This window comes from Amblyraja radiata, chromosome 22 (genome assembly GCF_010909765.2).
Source record: "Amblyraja radiata isolate CabotCenter1 chromosome 22, sAmbRad1.1.pri, whole genome shotgun sequence".
Taxonomy (NCBI): Eukaryota; Metazoa; Chordata; class Chondrichthyes; order Rajiformes; family Rajidae; genus Amblyraja; species Amblyraja radiata.
In genome coordinates, this window is record NC_045977.1 from 23,766,621 (window position 1) to 23,785,355 (window position 18,735).

Below are 18,735 nucleotides of genomic sequence, written 5' to 3' on the forward strand. Positions count from 1 at the left end.
GGATGTGCTGGCATTGGAGAGGGTCCAGAGGAGGTTTACGAGAATGATCCCAGGAATGATTGAGTCAACACATGATGAGTGTTTGATGGCACTGTGTCTGTATTCGCTGGCGTTTAGAAGGATGAGTGGGCACTTCTTTGAAACTTATCGAACAGTGAAAGGGCTGGACGTGGAAGATGTTTCCACTAGTGGGAGAGTCTAGATGATCACAGGCACATGGCAGGCGGCAGGTGGCTGGGCAGGCAGATGTTCAGTGATATGCAGCAAGAACAGGATTGAGAGGACACCAACAGGAGTAGAAGATGTGCACAGGTTGTTATAAATGGAAGGGCAGGTTGGGAAAATGATTTTAAAAAAATCATACTGAAGTCTGACATTTATAAATAGAAGCACAGAGTACAAGAGCAAAGAAGCCATGATCAGCCCTTACAACACTGGTTTGGTCACCACCTAAGCTGTGTGGTCGAGCCACACACTTCAGGAAAGATGTGGAGGCTTTAGAGAGGGTGCCCAAGGGATTAAACAAAATTGTTGCGGGCAGAGGGACTGTAGTGGTAAGATGCTGGCAGAGGTGGGTGTGAGAGATCTGACGGGGATATCACAACTGTGAAAGAAGTCGACAAACTAGATGGAGAGGAACTGTTCCTATTGACTAGACACCAAGAGGAAGCAGAGAGTGAATGAAGGGGATGGAATGGGTCCAAACTGACAGTCTTACCTTTCCGGGCCTGACCCCTCTGGCCCTGACCTCTCAGACCATGACCCCTCTGACCCTGACCTCTCAGACCATGACCCATCCGGGCCTGACCTCTCCAGGGTTGATGGATCATGGCTAAGGACAGTGATGAGCCAACCCTACACTCAGAGGTCATCTACACAGCAGTGCAGCCCCAATAAAACCATGCAGCCCATGCACAGTGCAGCCACGTGCTGCTTCAATGCATCAGGAGCTGGACTTACCTTGAAAAGCTCCTTTAACACCAGTGGCTTGTCCATCTGGGCAGCTAGCGATTCCTCTATCTTCATGCGCTCGATCATAACATCATGGTCTTCCGCTACATGTGGGTTAGTGACGTTTATCATCAAAGCCTGATTGAGGACAACAATGTCAGCAGGTCAGTCCCTTGAACTGGGCGTCAGCGAGGGTGAGAAAGAGGGAAGGTAATGGTTCGCCACTGAATCCTGTGGCATGGAGGAGTGTCATTGCTGAATCACTAACCCCACATTCTTTCCCTCGGTTATGACCTGCAGTGAGGTTGCAATTACTCCAGCATTTACAGCTTGGCTTTTCCAAAACTCCCCAACCATTGCAGGGACAGCACAAGACCATTCAGTCCATACAATCGGTTATTTTGTTTTTAAGTTTTTAAAGATGCAGCATGGAATCAGCCCCTTGGCCCACCAAGTCCATGTCGATCATTGATCTATATTATCCTACTTTCTCATCCACTCCCTACACAGTAGGGGCAATTTACAGATGGCCAATTAACCTACAAAACCCGCACGTCTTTGGGATGTGAGAAGAAACAGAGCACCCGGAGGAAATTGACATGGTCACAGGGAGAACGTGCAAACTCCACAGAGACAGCACCTGAGGTTAGGATCCAACTTGTGTCTCTGGCTGCACCACTGCAACTTGAGTCTACTAGCTGCACCACTGTGCTGCCCAAATCACCTGTGATTGCTGCTGACCTTTGCTCCCTGGCCATATGAGCTTGTTATAAACATTCAAAATAGAGTTTAAAATGAACAAAGGACCCATTGAGAGTTGCGGGCTGTGGAAGGGAGCTGTGAAACTCCACTATCCTCAGCACGTAGAGGTGTTTCTGATCCACTGTCTGTAAACTGGGCTCAACTTGTTTGTCTCTGTCTCCTGCCCCCTCCCTGACCATGGTGTGGGTTTGTTACCGTCATGTGTACCGAGACACAGAGATGATCGTGATGCTGCTGCTACCCAGGTCAAGCATACCATGTGGAGATTGTTTCACTATCTTATTCGTTCCCCTTAATATCTCGAACATTTCAATCAAAATCCCATAATCTAAATTCCGGGGAAAATAATCCAGATTTGTCCAATCCCTCCTCACATATATCATGATCCAAAGATTATTCACAAACCGGGACATTTTCCTCTGTTTCCACCTGAAATTAGATGGGAACCTGCTCACTCTCCCACCACAAACTCAGCAGGAATCGGTCACACTCAGTCACTCCTCACCAGCTTTAGCCCTGCCCCTGTCCCTGAAGTTAATATTCTATATCTAAACACCATGAGCCCCTCAGTTATGATCCTCCATATACCCCTCTCCCAGGATCCTGCTAATCTGTGCATAAACTCCCCCAAATCCTGGACTGGATTCCAATTGGCAGCTCACTTTTGGTTTCTGGTTCTCGAGGTTCAATCCTCCACCGAACATCTCAATTAGACCTGACGTACATAATATGTACAATTATGAGTCTGAAGAAAGGTCTCGACCCGAAATGTCGCCGACTCCTTTTCTCCATAGATGCTGCCTCACCCGCTGAGTTTCTCCAGCATTTTTTGTCTACTTTCATCTCAATTAGATTGCACAGTATCCTGGTGATCTGTTCCAGAGTGGTAAATCTAAGTGATTTGTCAGTGGCCCTGCAGCACTGGAGCACCGGCAACAGTTCTCCAGAGGTGCTGGTCTCTCGATCTTCCCCAGTGGCCAGCGCTCGGCTGATACTTTGTGCCACATCAGAAGGCAAACACATGCCGCGTCACCCGCCCGCTAATGACTAATTATTCCCGCTTCATGAACTCACCATTTTCTTTCTCCAGAAGATATAATGGATAAAATTGGACAACATTCGAAAGACCTTGAACTCAATAAGGAAGAGGAGAGTCAGGAATACCAAGCCTTGGATTACCAGGGCAGCAATGACGCGGCCAATACCTGGACTTTCCCAGGAAAAGTAATTCATTTGGTAGGTGATGTCTGTGAATGGTGAATGACGTACAAGGTGTTAGTCACAGCAGCCCCACAACAGCTTTCACTCATCAAACATCTAATCTCATTCTAACACCTCTATACTCTACCCGCTTTCTGAAACGTGTGGGGAGGGGGTAAAGAGAGGACGGTGGCGGAGAGTGGTGAAGGATGGTCGGAGAGGTGGTGATGGGTGGGATGGGTTTGAATGAAAGGTGAGGATGGCGGTCGATAGGAATGCGGGGGAGGGATAGATAGAGAGGTGTTGATGGAGGGATGGGGTGGACAGGAGGATGGAGGTGGTTAGATGGGCAGATGGTGTGGGAGTTGATCTTGTACCTTTAATGCTAAGTTACACCAAGCAGAGAATGCTGAAGACAGCACACGGGCAGCATCTCTGAAGAGAGACACAGTTCACATTCACAGTCCAGGTCAGTGGCCTGCTGATAAAGGTTCTGCTGCAGTGAAAGGCGACCGACCTGAAACGTTAACTCGGTTTCTTTCTATGGTGTTACTTGCCGATCTGCTGAGCTTTCCAGCATCTGTTTTTATCTGTCTTGTCGCAAGCTTCTATAGGGAAACCGTAATCGAGTTGGACATCCCCATTGCTTAAGGTCATCACTGGCGGATATTTTCCACTATTACTCAGTGACATTTAAACCTGTTCGCTCTGCGCCTCATATTGTCCGATGGAATCACTGAACGGCAACACTGATGTAGCATGGAAGGCCCAGATCCAAGCACTGACCACAGCAGCACCTTGCTAATTACTAACGGATACTAAAAATTGGCAAAGATAGGCACAAAATACTGGAGTAACTTAGCGGATCAGTGAGCATCTTTGGAGAAAATGGATAGGTGATATTTCAGGTCATAAACCTTTCTTCAAGTCCCGACCCAAAATGTCACCTATCCATATTCTCTAGCGATGCTGCCTGCCCCCTGAGTTACACCACCCAGCACAGTGCCTTTTTGGCAAACCAGCATCTACAGTTCTTTGTGTCCACATTCATATCTACTCTGTTTCCTGTTAACTCGTACCACTACATTGCCCGCACACACCTTCGTTTTGCAAACAAACCTTTTACCTGCAACAATCAAACATTTTCTGAAAATCCAAGCACACTACATCTACTGATTCTGCCCTACCCAATAGCTGCATCCTGGAAAGAATGTCGGAGGCTGAAGAGAGACCTGACGTACAATTATAACATAATATGTACAACTATGAGATGTATAGATGGGGTAGACAGTCAGAACCTTTTATCCAAGGTAGGAATTTGAAAGACAAGAAGGCATAACCTTAAGGTGAGATGGGCAAAGTTTAAAGGAGATGTGAAAAACAAATGTTTTTACACAGAGAGTGGCGAGTGTCTGGAACGCACTGCTGGGGGTGGTGGTGGAGACACGATGGTGGAGTTTAAGAGGCTTTTAGATAGGCACATGGATACGCAGGGAATGGATGGATATGGATCATGGAGATTTGTTAAACTTGCCATCTTGTTCCACATGGACATTCTGTGCTGAAGGGCCTGTTCCTGTGTTATTATGTTCTTAAATGTAAAGTTATCCAGCACAAAACAGAAAAGAGTAAGATTTAAATGGTGACAGACTGGGAAAGTTGATGCCTTTGTTCAGAAGTCATTGAGTGCTAGCGTGTAGGTGCGGCAAGCATCCAGGCAGGGACATGGCCTGTGGCTTGTTTACTCTGAAAGGTTTGAGTGTAGGAGTTTTCCTGCAGTTATATGAGGCCACGTGCAGGTTTGGTCTCTTTACCCAAACTATTTGCCGTGGAGAGAGTGTAGACCCAACAACATTCACAACAGCAGAAGGACCAGGTGGTTTACTGAGTGGCTCCCCACCTGTCCATACTGTTCATTCTGTCCACCAGTGTAATACAGCATGAAAACAGGCCCTTTGGCCAACTCACCCATGCCAACCAAGATGCCCCATCTACACTAGTCCCCACCTGCCTGCGTTTGGTCCATATTCCTCTAAACCTTTCCTATCCAAGTACCTGTCCAAATGTCTTCTAAATTACTTAGTCCAATGACTTAGGCTAGTGTGATAGCACATTTGAACCCGAACACCAACAAACACCAGGGCAGCAAACACACAGGGGCAACACTATCCTGGTACCTCTCCCAGCCACACAATGATACATTTCCTGTCTTGGAAATGTATCATTGTTCCTTCATTGTCACAGCATCTAAATCCTGGAGGTCCCAGCTAATAACACTTGGGACGACAGGCAGGGTGGCAAGCCACCACTTTCTCACAGACCCTCAGCAGTCTGTGCCTGTGCCCCCTACATCCACAGAATAAATCAATATTCAGAATCAGTCTCATGATGGGAAAAATAGACAACTTTGTGGATTAATCTCACATGCCTACTGGAAGAATCAGAAGTGTGGTTAGCCACGCCACAAAGACAGCTCGATCGTGAACAACATGGACCTTTGGATAACATAGGCTCAGCTCCAGTGGTTTATAGAGGCATTCATTTGTGAATGCCATCATTAATCATGGTTGGGGATGTATCGCAGTGTATCCCAGTATGGGACTGTACTGGGGTAGAGGGACGTATCGTGGTAGGGGGAGGTACCGGGGTGTGGGGACTGCATCGTGGTAGGGCGATGTACCATGGTAGGGGCTGTGCCAGGGTGTGGGCATGGTATCGTGGTAGGGGGATGTACCGTGGCATTGACTGTCAGGGGAAGTACCTAGACCCAGGCTCCCATTCATCGAGCATTTTGAGCACAAGGTCACTGGAGGAAGAGCATACTCACTGAACGCTGAACAGAGAAATTCAGCCACTGGGCTGGTGGTACAGACCCCGATCAGCAGGTAGTTCTGGTAGAACTCGTTCAAGCCGTGCCCCAGGCAGTAGTTGGGTAAAACCAGGAACAACGAGTCCATGACCTTCCACAGGTTTAACAAACCAAGGTCTGTGACAAGAGGCCAAAACAAAGAGCGGTCTGAGCTGTAATAAGTACACGTGCAGCCTGTGGCCACGACCCACAGTGGCTGGAGGGCCAACATACTCAAGGTGACCACTGACTACCACGGAGCGAAGGGGTATTAGGGGCCCCAGCACAGCGGAGGGGCACCAACATGGAGCGGAGCGGAGGGGCGGAGGAGCACCGGGAGCCCCAGCACGGATCGGAGGGGCGGAGGAGCACCGGGAGCCCCAGCACGGAGCGGAGGGGCGGAGGAGCACCGGGAGCCCCAGCACGGAGCAGAGGAGCACTGGGAGCCCTAGCACAGAGCGGAGAAGCACTGGGAGCCCCAGCACGGAGCGGAGGGGCGGAGGAGCACCGGGAGCCCCAGCACGGAGCGGAGGGGTGGAGGAGCACCAGGAGCCCCAGCACGGAGCAGAGGAGCACTGGGAGCCCTAGCACAGAGCGGAGAAGCACCGGGAGCCCCAGCACGGAGTGGAGGAGCACCGGGAGCCCCAGCACGGAGCGGAGGGGCGGAGGAGCACCGGGAGCCCCAGCACGGAGCGGAGGGGCAGAGGAGCACCGGAAGGCCCAGCACCGAGCAGAGGAGCACTGGGAGCCCCAGCACAGAGCGGAGGGGCAGAGGAGCAGCAGGAGCCCTGGCACAGAGCAGAAGGGCAGAGGAGCCTCAGCACAGAGCAGGGGAGCCCCAGCATGGAGTGGGGGAGCCCCTGCATGGAGCTGTGCCCTGCCCTCCCCCTGTCATTCTCTTTCACCTACCTGGAATGCTCATGATGGTAGCAGCTACGAAGGTGGCGGTTCCGGACAGGATGTTGCCGATGGTAAGGCGAGTGTAGGCGGTGGCGGTGATGGTGAAGAGGTAATGGCTCAAGTACATGAGGGGGATGATGGACCAGCCGTACAGAAGCAGCAGCAACAGCACGTCTCCCAGCTTTTCATCAAAGGTGAACGGCTGCAGGTTGGCAAACTGAAACATCAACTGTAACAAACCACAAGCAAGTCAACCAAACCCAGCTCGACACTCCCGATCCCCCACCTGTGCATTCACTCCACCTGCCCTTTTCAAAGTTCGGGCACTGCGGGGGTCACATACACAACCACCCACTGTAGTTCAGGGAGGCCCCTTCCAGTCCCAAAATAGCATGCCGAAACTGGACTCTGAAGAAGGGTTCGACCCCAAACATTGCCCGTCAAATCTGGCCCCAGATGCTGCCTGACCGGCTGAGTTCCTCCAGTCTTTGTTCAAGGTTCCAGCATCTGCAGTTCCTCGTGTCTCCAGAGGTGATAAAATCTTGAGCAGAACAACTAAACATTTGGTCAAATTATTGAATTTTAAGGAGCATTTAATTATCCTCCCCCAGCCGGTCCATTACAATCAGTCTGAAGAAAGGTCCCGACCCAAAACATCGCCTGTCCGTGTTCCCCAGAGATGCCGTCTGACCTGCTGAGTTACTCCAGTATTTTGCCTTCTTTCTGCAGTTCCTACATTTCTACATTTAATTTCTGATGCTTTCTCGGTCCCTGTCTCCACACCTCCCTGTGAAACTGTACACGGTATTGAATCCCCCTCTCCAGACCCGATCAGTTATCCTTAGCATGGATTGGGAACAGGCTTGTGGGTTAGAGGGAGGGAGAGTTGCCGCTGAATGTGGCAGCGTGCAGCAATGGGTGAGAGGGTCACTGGGGGCTTCCTGTACACAATCTACCCCAGACTAAGTGAAGAGTGACTGTACTCCTCATAATAAAATATAAAATGATGAGAGGAATAAAAAGGGGAGACAGACAGAACCTAATTCCCGGGTGGAAATATCAAAGATTTTAGCTTTAAGGTGAGAAACAAAGTTTAAAGGAGATGTGCGGGGCAACTTTTTTTTTACACAGAGCTCAGTGGGTGTCTGGAATTAACTGCTGGGGGTGGTGGTGGAGGCATATACAATAGTGGCATTTAAGTGGCTTTTGGATAGGCACATGGATGTACAGGGAATGGAAGGAAATGGAATATGTGCAGGCAGATAAGGAATGTCTTGGCATCATGTTCGGCACAGACATTGTGGGCCGAAGGTCCTGTCCCCATGCTGCACTGTTCTATGCAATCCTCATCGCAACCCCAGCTAGAGAGGGAGACTCATCTCCAGTGGGATGGAAGCATTCTCTGTACGAAGGTTTCTTTGTAAATGTGGAAGTTCTTGAGCTCTCAGGAATTAGCTGCTCACCAGGATTACGAAGCAGGGGATGAGGTAGTTGATGAGATCCCAGAGGAGTGCCGACAGCCAGTAGCTGGCGATGTGCAACCCGGTCACCAGCTGCATTTGCTTGGACTTCACGGCTCTCTCTGCCACCAGCAACAGGGCAAAGGTGCTGGACAGGAACGCCATGCCGTACATCAGATTGAAGGAGAGAGCAAAGCCAGTTCGGTTCCTGCAGGTCAAAGGGCAATGGGTCAGTTCGGGAACAAATGACCGGCGCTCCAGCATCAAGACTGACAGAAATCCCCTTCCCCAACTCCGTCTACAATAAGGGCGGTCGGTCAAAACCGACATTCATAGAGTCGTAAGGGATAGAAACAGGCCCCTTGGCCCAACTTGTCCATGCCGACCAAAATGCCCCATCCACATTGATCCCATTTGGCAACATTTCGTCTATATCCCTCTAAACTTTTCCTATCCATGTACCTGTCCAAGTGTCTTTTAAATGCGATTTTAGTATCTGCCTCAACTACCTCTGGCAGCTCATTCCAAATATCCATCACCTAGTGTGAAAATATTGCCGCTCATTAGATCTTTCCCCCATCACCTTAAATCCATGCCCTCTTGTTATTGATTCCCTAAAGCACCGACCGCCCTTATTGTAGACGGAGTTGGGGAAGGGGATTTCTGTCAGTCTTGGTGCTGGGGCGCCGGTTATTTGTTCCCGAACTTACCCATTGCCCTTTGGCCTAAAAGTACAATCATCCGATCTATTCCCCTCATGATTTTATACACCTCTATAAGATCACCTCTCATCCTCCTGCATTCCAGCTTGCCGACATTAAAACAAGCTCCTACGTGCAGAGGGTGGTGTATCTGTGGAAGGCTCAAGTGGAATGCGGCGTTCAGTTGTTGAGTGTATTCGAGACGGAGGCCGGTACATTTGTGGATATGAAGGAAGGAGTGGTTCGTATTGAGTTTGTACATTCCCCCTGTGATCACATGGGTTTCCTCCGAATGCTCCTGTTTTCTCCCACATCCCAAAGATATGCGGGTTTGTCGGTTAATTGGCCCTCTGTTAATAGCCCCTGGTGTGTGGGGAAGTAGAGCTAGTGTGAATGGGTGATCGATGGTTGGTGTGGATTCGGTGGGCCGAAGGCCCTGTTTCCATGCTGTAAAAACTAAAATGGAATCCAGCATATAGCAAGGGAGAGGTTAGTGTAATGGGCCTGTCCCAATTACGCGATTTGTTGAAAATCCAGCAGCGACCAGAACAAGGTTCGACTCTTTGGGCGACTACTCACAACCATACAGGCTTCACTCGCCAGGCTGTCGCCTGTATGGTCGTGAGTCGTCTCCTCAGTCATCCAAAGAGTCGTAGCGTCTTTCTGGTCACCGCTGAATTTTCAACATGCTGAAAATTTTCGGCGACCTATGACGGGTGCTGGCAGTCGGCGAAAAAGTTGCGTAAGTGGGACAGGCCCATAAGTGTTGCACACTGTGAATACTTCACCACACAATGCACCTACATTCATGTTACTGTGACAATAATTAACAAGACGAGGGTGAGTACGCACTCATTGAGCTGGTCCAGGGCTTCCTCTGTGATGTTGCGGGGCTGGGGGTAGTTGGTCGTGCTGATTGAAGCGTTTGGCCCCACCAGTAGCTTGAACAAGGCGTTGTCCACCAGCATCAGGGAGGTGGCGGGAGTGTGGAAGCCCAGGTTATTGAACAAGACCTGGATCTTGATGCCTGTTTTGACCTTTTCAAAACCCGCACCGACCAAACTGTCCTCATTCAGAGCAATCCCCTTCTTCTTAGCAGCATTCAACAAATATTGTATAAGATCACCTAGGAGAAAGGAAGTCAAACATTGATAGAACTTGCACAATAATACCATGGCACATCCACCAGCTTACCTGGGGAATGACAACACACTCAGGCAGGAGGACGGGGGTGGGGGGGGAGGGGGGGGGGTGGGAGTGCGAGGGGTGGGGTGAGGGGAAGGGGCAGCTTCTGTGCTGCTGCCAGTGAGCTACTGCTTCACTGCTACTGCGACCCAGGTTCAATCCTGACCCCGCGCTGTCTTTGTGGTGTTTACAAGTGTTCTCCGTTGCGCAAAGATGTGCAGGTTGGAAGCTAAAGAGCCACTGGAAATTGTTCTCTCTTGTGCAGACGCGATGAAGGATCTGGGGAAGTCGATGGGAATGCGGGGAATGAGAGTAAAATGGGATTAACGTCGGGGTTTTGTATTGTGTGCTCCGGGGTCAGCAGGAATTTGGAGGGCCGAAGGGCCTGTTTCTGTGCCGCATGGCTCGGTGACATTTGCCGTCGGAAGGAAGCACACGGAGGATTCCTACTGGAGGAGACCACACGGAGCTCATAGTCCTGACTGCTGTTGGGCCAGGAGTCAGTCTGGGCTCATCCAGGTTACCAAGTGCTGGGGAGAACTCTCCACGAAGCCCAACTCTTCCTGCAAGGACGACAGGAGATGGCCTGCCCTCCTGCAGCGATCTGGAAAGGCAGTGAGAGAGGGGACAGGACAGAGGCTGAGACACGGGGAGGAGGGGTAACACACACACACACACACATACACATGCAACACTGCCACTGCTGCTGCATAGCCCAGGTTGCTGCAGTGAGTGGATTGGAGCAGAGGTGTCACTGGAGTTTCTCACTGCAAGCTTGCTCATGTGCAATTGGGCTGACGTAGCCTCAACACTAAGGAAATGACGAGCCCAAGATTCCCACATTAGACAAGCAGATTGTTGAAGAAGTGAAGGAGCAACATTAGGGACAGGCTACCAGTCAAGTCTTACTCACCGTCGACGTTCTTTGGTTTCCCAAGCTGTGCATGCACCAGCCCTGCGTACATCTGGGCCAGCTGCTTTGTCAGGTCGGAGTTGTTGTCCGCTGAATAAGGGACAATGCTGGGCCCGTACTTGCTGAGAGTCAGGTTTAATCGCGAAGAGTCATGGGGTCCTGGAAAAGTCTTGGCAATGATCAGTGCACAGCCAGCAAAGATCAGAGGGATCATAAACTGGGCTGAGATCACCTTCCAGTTCCGCCAGCTGTATGAAGCTCGCTTCATGAACATAGCGCGGAACTGCTGCAAGAACAGTGTTATCTGCAACCGACAGGGATACAAGGCACAGCAAATTCATCACAAAGACAGAGAAACACAATGTGATATCAGCTTCCCATTAACTAGAGCTCCCAACAATCCAGGCCCCAGAAACTTCAACTAACTCACTGGAGAAATACAGGGCGTTCATTCCTACCATCTCGTATTTCTCTTATGGGGCACTAGGAATGAATCGCCAAACTGATGAAGAGCAGCAAAGGCAGGAAATGTGCACAGCAGGATCCCACGAGCAGCACTGTGGCCATTCGTGAGCGGATGGTCCGTGCAAGGTCAGGGCGGAACTCCCCAGCTCTAACTGAATTAGTAGCCAGGAGATTTGTTTCATCCACCTGAGAGATCTCAGGGCCTCCGTTTGCCATGGACTCATGCAGCGTTGGAGACTGTTCTTGGACCCTGCAGTCACTGACAATGCCCTGAGTACTCCCCAGAGCTGCTTGCCCACTCAAGTGCCTCGTGAGGAGGGCGCGAGTGTTCGGTGTGTGAGAGTTGGCTGCCTGTGCCAGGCTCAGCGTGCACTTACCCCAGTGTTTGGTATGACGGCTGGCATGTCGATGGGCTGTGATTGCTCGTTGCCTTCCGCGCTACCCATCAGCCCATTTTGGCTGCCGCTGACCTTGGTTGACCAGTTGCTCATCCTGCGCTCGTGCTGGTACTGCAGGGGCGGCAGCTGTATGGCCTGAATGTCCATGCTGGAGTCCACCAGCTTCCCCACCCTGCAATGGAGACAGTCTGCGCTGAGTGGACGCTGGTGGCGCAGGTGGAGACGGGCAACAGAGGTTGCAAGAACCGGCAGAGCTGGAAAACTGTGGCCAGAGCCTGCAGTGGTCTGGCGAGAGGGCTACGGGGAGGGAGCAGGCAGGACATGGGGATGAGTTAACAGGGGTAGGACATAGAACAGTGCAGCACAGGACGTGTGGTTAATTGGCCTCTGTAAATTGTCACTCGTGTGGAAGAAGTGGATGAGAAAGTGGGATATCATAGAACTAGTGTGAATGGATCGGCAGGGACTCGGTGGGCCGAAGGGTCTGTTTCCATGCTGTATCTTTGAATCAATCAATGTCTGCCCACTGTAACTTGCTACATGGGATTTTGACCTCGCACCGGTGATCCCGAGCGACCCACTGCAACTGGTAGAGCTGCACTCACCTCAGGAACACCTCCTCCATGGTAGTGACAGAGGCTCCGTAACTGGCAATCCCCAGAGACCCCCGTTTCTTCTCCAGTTCGGAAAAGAGAGCTTCGAACCTGTGGACGGGAAAGGTTTAAATGTGCGAGCTGATCCAAACCGTGAGAATGGGAGAGATGGGAGCAGGTTTAAGCATTTCCCCCTCCATCCCATCCCCCAGGGTCAGGCTGAACCTCTTCAAAGAACAGATAGCAGTACAGCATAGGAACAAGACATTCAGCCCACAATGTTCGTGACCAACATGATGCCAGGTTAAACTAATCTCTGCCCGCATGTGATCAATATCACTCCATTCCCTACATATCCATGTGCCTATTTAAAAGCTTCTTAAACTCCACTGTCATATCTGCCTCCACCACCACCCCTGACAGTGTGCTCCATGCACCCACAACCTTCTGTGGAAAAAAACATGCCCACAGCATCAACTTCCTCGATCACTTTCCTGCTGAAGCCTCATATTGCCCGGTGCCCTTTTGTCGACAGGTCAGTCTGAGTTGTAATCCAGCTGTTACTGTGACAATATGGACCCCTGAAGACAGACATGGACACGGACACGCACACAGGCACAGACAAGATAACACCGATCATACGTGTACTTAGCGATAAACACACACATGTAGGTATTGAGACATGTGCATGCACATTTCACACATGTACGGTCACACACTCACACACATGTGTCTCTACTATAGATACATGCTGTATCGTCGCCTGTCTTTTCCTTCCACATATGCTGCCTTGCTCTGCTCTGAGTTCGACTAGATTGTATTTGATTGATTAGATAGCATACAAATTAAAGCTTTTCACTGTAGCTCAGTGCATGTGACCATAATACACATGGCATTGTTCAGATACGTAGATACAGACATGCACTCATACATATACAAACACACACACGCTTACAGTGGCAGGGGCAGGCAGGATGCCTGTCTGCTCATACACCAGAGGGAGCAGTCCCTCAGACACTGAGGGTGGGAGATCACCGCCGCCCCGCTCTACCTGTGAGTGCTTTCATTTGGGAGGATGTAGGAGAGCTCGGCACCCACGTTGGTCTGCTGGGTAGCGCCGGGGACAAAGCTCTTGACGAGACTGGTGATGGTGTCGACGTTGCAGTAGGGCTCCTTGACAATCACCATGTGGTATCCAGCTCCTGCAACAACAAGCAGCACACTTACACATCAAACTGCAGCGAGGCACTGCCCTCAATGACTGCAGTTTGAATTCTCTTTGGTTAACATCAAGGTTCATAACCTGTACGGGGAAGTTGCATCCTGGCAACATTTCAAAGGATAGGTGTCCTCTTTCCACCCTGGTCTCTGGGTCCAGTGGGTCAGACCCACCCTGCTCTGGGTCCAGATGTGGTCAGACTTGCCCTGGTCTACACTGAGCAGGTTTAGAGTGGGAATGCCAGGCACCAAGGCTCTGACAACTGCAGACACCACATCAATGCGGGGAATTGTGAATGCAGTAAACACAAGAGCAGTCTGCACGCAGCACCCTGCTCCCCATGGGTCAGGGACTGTGGCGGCACAGTTCTACTCACCATAGATGCTCTTGAGGAAGAGAGGAGATCCACAGCACTGCAGCTGCCCCTTGGCCATGATCAGGATGCGGTCTCCCAACAGGTCAGCTTCGTCCATGTAGTGAGTGGTGAGAACAATTGTGCGGCCTACCTTCACCTGCTGCAGAAGGTCCCAGGTAGCTCTGCGAGACAGCGGGTCCATGCCGGACGTGGGCTCGTCCAACATGACCACCTGCGCCAGACACCAGAGTCATTGGGTGCTGTGAAAGGCCCTGCCTGCTCCGAAGTGCTGGAGAGAACACGACACACCCCCTCTGCACTCTTTCTGTATCTCAAACACCACTCTGCCCCTCCAGCAGGCACCAAGTCTGTGAGCAGCCTCAGACAATAGACACCTTCAATGTTGTGGGTTTATGGCCAGCTCTCACATTACTTCCGATAGGGTACAGGTCAGAGAATCATACAGCACGGAAACAGGCCCTTCGGGCCAACACATCCTTGCCGAGCAAAATTGCCCTTCTAAGTTATTTGCCCACATTTGGTCCATATCCCTCTAAACATTTCCAGTCAAAATGTATTTTAAATGTTATAGTACCTGCCTCAACTACCTTCTCTGGTGGATCATTCCATATACCCACTCCACACTCTGTGAAAAATGTTGCCCTGCAGGCTCCGATTAAATCTTTCCCCTCTCACCTTAAACCCATGTCCTCTTGTTATTCATTCCCCTGCTCTGGGCAAAATACTCTGAATTCACCCAATCCTTTCCCCTCTTGATCTTATACATGTCTATAAGATATCCCTTCGTCCTCCTGTGCTCCAATAAATAAAGTCCCAGCCTGATCAACCTCTCCCTGTAGCTCAGGCCCTTGAGTCCCAGCAACATCTTCGCAAATCCTCTCTGCACTTTCCAGCTTAACAACATCCTTCCTATAGCAGAGTAACCAAAACTGAATACAATACTCGAAACACGGCCTCACCAACATCTTGTAAACTGTTACACAACGTCCCAACTTCTATACTCAGTACCCTGACTGATGAAGCCCAATGTGCCGAAAACCTTCTTTACCATCCCATCAACCTGTGACTCGATAGATTCCCTGTGGTCCCTGCTCTGAGGTGAAATGCAGTGTCCCTGGTGTATTTGCAAGTAATAGCAGCATGTTTGGAAAGTCATGAGAGAATTAAGCAGAGGCAACATGGTTTTATGAAGAAAACTGTGTTTGATAAATTGGCTCGTTTTTTTAAGATGTAATAAACAGAGTGGAGAAAGGAGAATCAGTAGATAAAGTGTGTTAGGATTTTCCAAAATAAGATACCACAGAGTAGGATAGTTTGTTTAATGCGAACAACTTGTTTGAAGTTGTGATATTTATGGTGTTGGGTATGTAAAGAATGTGACCGGACCCAGCCCCAGCCCCAGACAGGGCTGGTGTTGTGCCTGAGGTGTATCTAACAGCAGGTAGCCCCACACGAACTCCCTAATACACTACACTCTCAGCACAGCCCAAGTGGCAGCACCATGGTCAATGATCACGTGGTTAGAGATGAAATGGTAATGCGGAGGAACAGGGAGAGGCAGGGCCCAGTGTCTAAAACACAAACATGCAGTGGGAGAGAGGTCAGATCAAACATCCCGCTGCTCAGCTCACCGAAGCTTTGTTACCTGAGAATCTCCGATGAGAGCAATTCCAATGGAGAGCTTGCGTTTCATCCCACCGGATAGAGTCTTGGCTTGGGCATGCCGCTTCTCCTCAAAGTTCAGCATCATTAGCATCTGGTTCACCGCTTCACGGACATTCTCTATGTTGTAGCCTTTCAACTGGGTAAAATTGGCAAGGTGGTCACACTGCTGTAGAGTTGTCTACTTCCAAAATTCACATGTGAGTAATTACTGTGTATCACAAACAAGGGTCCCGGCACTGATCACTGTGGCGCACCACTGGTCACACGCTTCCAATCAGAAAAACATGCTTCCACCTCGATCCTCTGCCTACCATCATCAAGACAAGTTTGGATCCAATTAGCCATAGAACCTATGTGCCTGTCTACCATGCAGGACCTTGTCAAATGCCTTACCGTGGGCAACATCTACTGCCCTCTCTTCACCAATTTTCATAAGTTACCTCCTCACTCAATCAACTCAGTAAAAGAGGTTTGCCTTTTGTATTGTATCTATTTTTTATTCTGAATAAACTATATTTTTGGAGAAAAAAAATGCGGGCCTGGAGATTTATCCTTTCATGCTTTCCAAGACATCCACCTTGTTCACTTTCATAATACTGACCTGCTCCAGGTTACCAGCACACCCCACCCTGAACACATTATCTTCCACATCCTTACCATGGTGAATACAGGTGAGAAGTGTTTGTTTATCATCTTGTCCATGTTCCCAGGCTTCACACACCTGGTCCATAAGATTACTCAAAATTCCCTGTCTGCACTCTTGCGCCCATTAGAGTCACAGAATAACAAAGTTAGATCTCACAGAAACAGGCCCATCGGTCCAACTCATTCATACTAACTATGATGCCCGTCTAAACTACTCTCATTTGTAACATTGGAACCTCTAAACTTTTCCTGTCTCTCTACCCATCCAAACATCTTTTAAAAGTTGTTATTGTGCTTGCTTCATCTACTTTCTCTGGCAGTTTGTTTCATATACCATCACCCTCTGTATGAGGAAATTGCCCCTCAGTTACCTCTTAAATCGTTCCTTCCTCGCCTTAAACACACGTTCTCTAGTCGTTGATTCTGCTACCCTGGAAAAAAAGATTCTGCAGTCACCCTTTCTATGCCACTCGTGATTTTAGACACCTCTGTAAAGTCAGCTCTCAGTCTCCTTCGCTAAGGAATAATATCCTCGCCTAGCGTCAATCGCTCTCTGCAGCTCAGGCCTTCAAGTTCTGGCAACATTCTTGTAAATCTTATTTGCACTCCCAGCTTAGCGATAACCTTCCTTTAGCAGGGTAACCAAGGCTATGGACAATACAGCAAGTACAGCCTCACGAATGTCTTATACAACTGCAACATAACATCCCAGCTCCTATACTCAGCACCCTGACTGATGCCAAATGCATTATTCACCAACCCCTCCACTTGGATAGGACATATCCCCTGCATGTCACTTACCCTGCAAAAGAATGACAGGTGTTCTTCCACTGTCAGGTTATCGAACAGGACATCATGCTGTGGGCATAGTCCAAGGCTCTGGCGTACGAGTGCCATGTCCTTGCAGATATTGAACCCGTTAATGTGGGCAGTGCCACTTGTAGGAGGAAAAAGTCCTAAAAACCAGAAGAGCAAGTCACTGGTTTAGACAATAGACAATAGGTGCAGGAGTAGGCCATTCAGCCCTTTGAGCCAGCACCACCATTCAATGCGATCATGGCTGATCATCTCCAATCAGTACCCCTTTCCTGCCTTCTTCCAATATCCCCTGACTCCGCTATCTTTAAGAGCCCTATCTAGCTCTCTCTTGAAAGTATCCAGAGAACCGGCCTCCACCGCCCTTTGAGGCAGAGAATTCCACAGATTCACTCTTTGAATGACACAGCTCAAAATCCCAACCCAATCTTCACTGCAGGGGCTGCCCCACCCTTACTCTTTCACAATCCCACTGCCTACCACTGTCAAAAAGGCAGCCCCTACAACCACCATGCTATTAAACACTACAACCTCCAAATAGGCTCTGAATTATACACAGCACGCACGCACGCACGCACGCACGCACACACACCATTCTTTGTTGTTGTTGATTATGGGTTTTACAGAGTACTATGTTTATATATCTGGTGTGCTGCTGCAAGTAAGAATCTCATTGTTCTATTTCGGGACTTATGACAATAAAACACTCTTGACTCTTGAGGCATTTCCTCAGGCAAGGCTGATTCCATTCCACTCCAGTTCTGAGTGGGAAGCTGAGGTCCAATTGGAACCTGTCTCCTCTATCACACATGGGGCTTGATGGGATGGTTGGGGGACAGGGGGAGGAAGAGACTGAGTGCTTCCTCTACCATTTACCCCAGTCTCTCGATGAATGGGCTCAAAGTGCCCAGCACCATCCCAAAAGCCAGGTGGGATGTTGCAGTTTTTTCAAGGAGGCGTTGAGAACATCCTTGATTCACTTCTTCTGTCCTAGTAATCTCCTGCTGTGATGGAGCAAGAGTATCACTCAGAGTAGAGTGTTGTTTTTGGAAGTTTGTGGTCAGAGGTGCACAATATGACTTGTGCATCAGACCAGACTGGATATAATCAAAAACGGTCCGTTCATTAATTAGGGTATTGTCTGATTTACCTCCACCCTATTGTGGACACTGACCTTTATCTATGGAACTGATGCACTACAACGCTGAGAATTATATTCAGCACTCTGTATCTTCTCCTTTGTTCTACCTATCGTACCTGAGTGACCTGATTGTATGTTTGGTGTATATGAACTGTTTGGATAGAATGCAAAACAAAGCTTTTCACTGTACCTCGGTACACATGACAATAATATACCTAAATCTTGCAGTGGATGTGGAGGATTTGCAGCAGCAACATTGGTAGTGGTTCTCCTGCACATTCCACAATATGCTCATGGAAAACATAGTCCATGTCCCATCATGAATTTCGCCATTGCCTTTAGGATGCCTTTGGCCATCGTAGGACCATGGACTTGCCCTCCTAACGCTTTGGACATGAACTCCCCATCACCCACTATCAAAGCCCATGTCCCATTGCCCTGCTATCATTGCTCTAAGCTCCACCGTTTCCCCTTCCGGACTTCTACAAATGCTGAAT

The 18,735-nt window shown here is 49.5% G+C and overlaps 1 protein-coding gene and 1 long non-coding RNA gene across 4 annotated transcripts in view; one reads left to right on the forward strand and one right to left on the reverse strand.

The window, feature by feature from the left end:
• abca3 (ATP binding cassette subfamily A member 3) overlaps positions 1-18,735 on the reverse strand; it is a 53,103-nt gene that overhangs the window by 5,146 nt on the left and 29,222 nt on the right. For all 3 annotated transcript variants that reach the window (XM_033040720.1, XM_033040722.1, XM_033040721.1), the window contains exons 13-25: positions 17,083-17,237; positions 15,617-15,772; positions 13,972-14,182; positions 13,428-13,578; positions 12,389-12,487; positions 11,763-11,955; positions 10,921-11,224; positions 9,675-9,948; positions 8,125-8,329; positions 6,671-6,890; positions 5,741-5,899; positions 2,788-2,960; positions 961-1,089 (exon numbers count right to left, since the gene is read on the reverse strand). In XM_033040720.1, the coding sequence (XP_032896611.1) occupies positions 961-1,089; positions 2,788-2,960; positions 5,741-5,899; positions 6,671-6,890; positions 8,125-8,329; positions 9,675-9,948; positions 10,921-11,224; positions 11,763-11,955; positions 12,389-12,487; positions 13,428-13,578; positions 13,972-14,182; positions 15,617-15,772; positions 17,083-17,237 (2,429 nt within the window). The remainder of the gene's footprint in view (positions 1-960; positions 1,090-2,787; positions 2,961-5,740; positions 5,900-6,670; positions 6,891-8,124; positions 8,330-9,674; positions 9,949-10,920; positions 11,225-11,762; positions 11,956-12,388; positions 12,488-13,427; positions 13,579-13,971; positions 14,183-15,616; positions 15,773-17,082; positions 17,238-18,735) is intronic.
• LOC116985755 lies at positions 31-18,477 on the forward strand. The gene is made up of 3 exons (XR_004415343.1): positions 31-169; positions 3,210-3,213; positions 18,467-18,477. It is a non-coding gene; the product is annotated as an uncharacterized LOC116985755 (long non-coding RNA).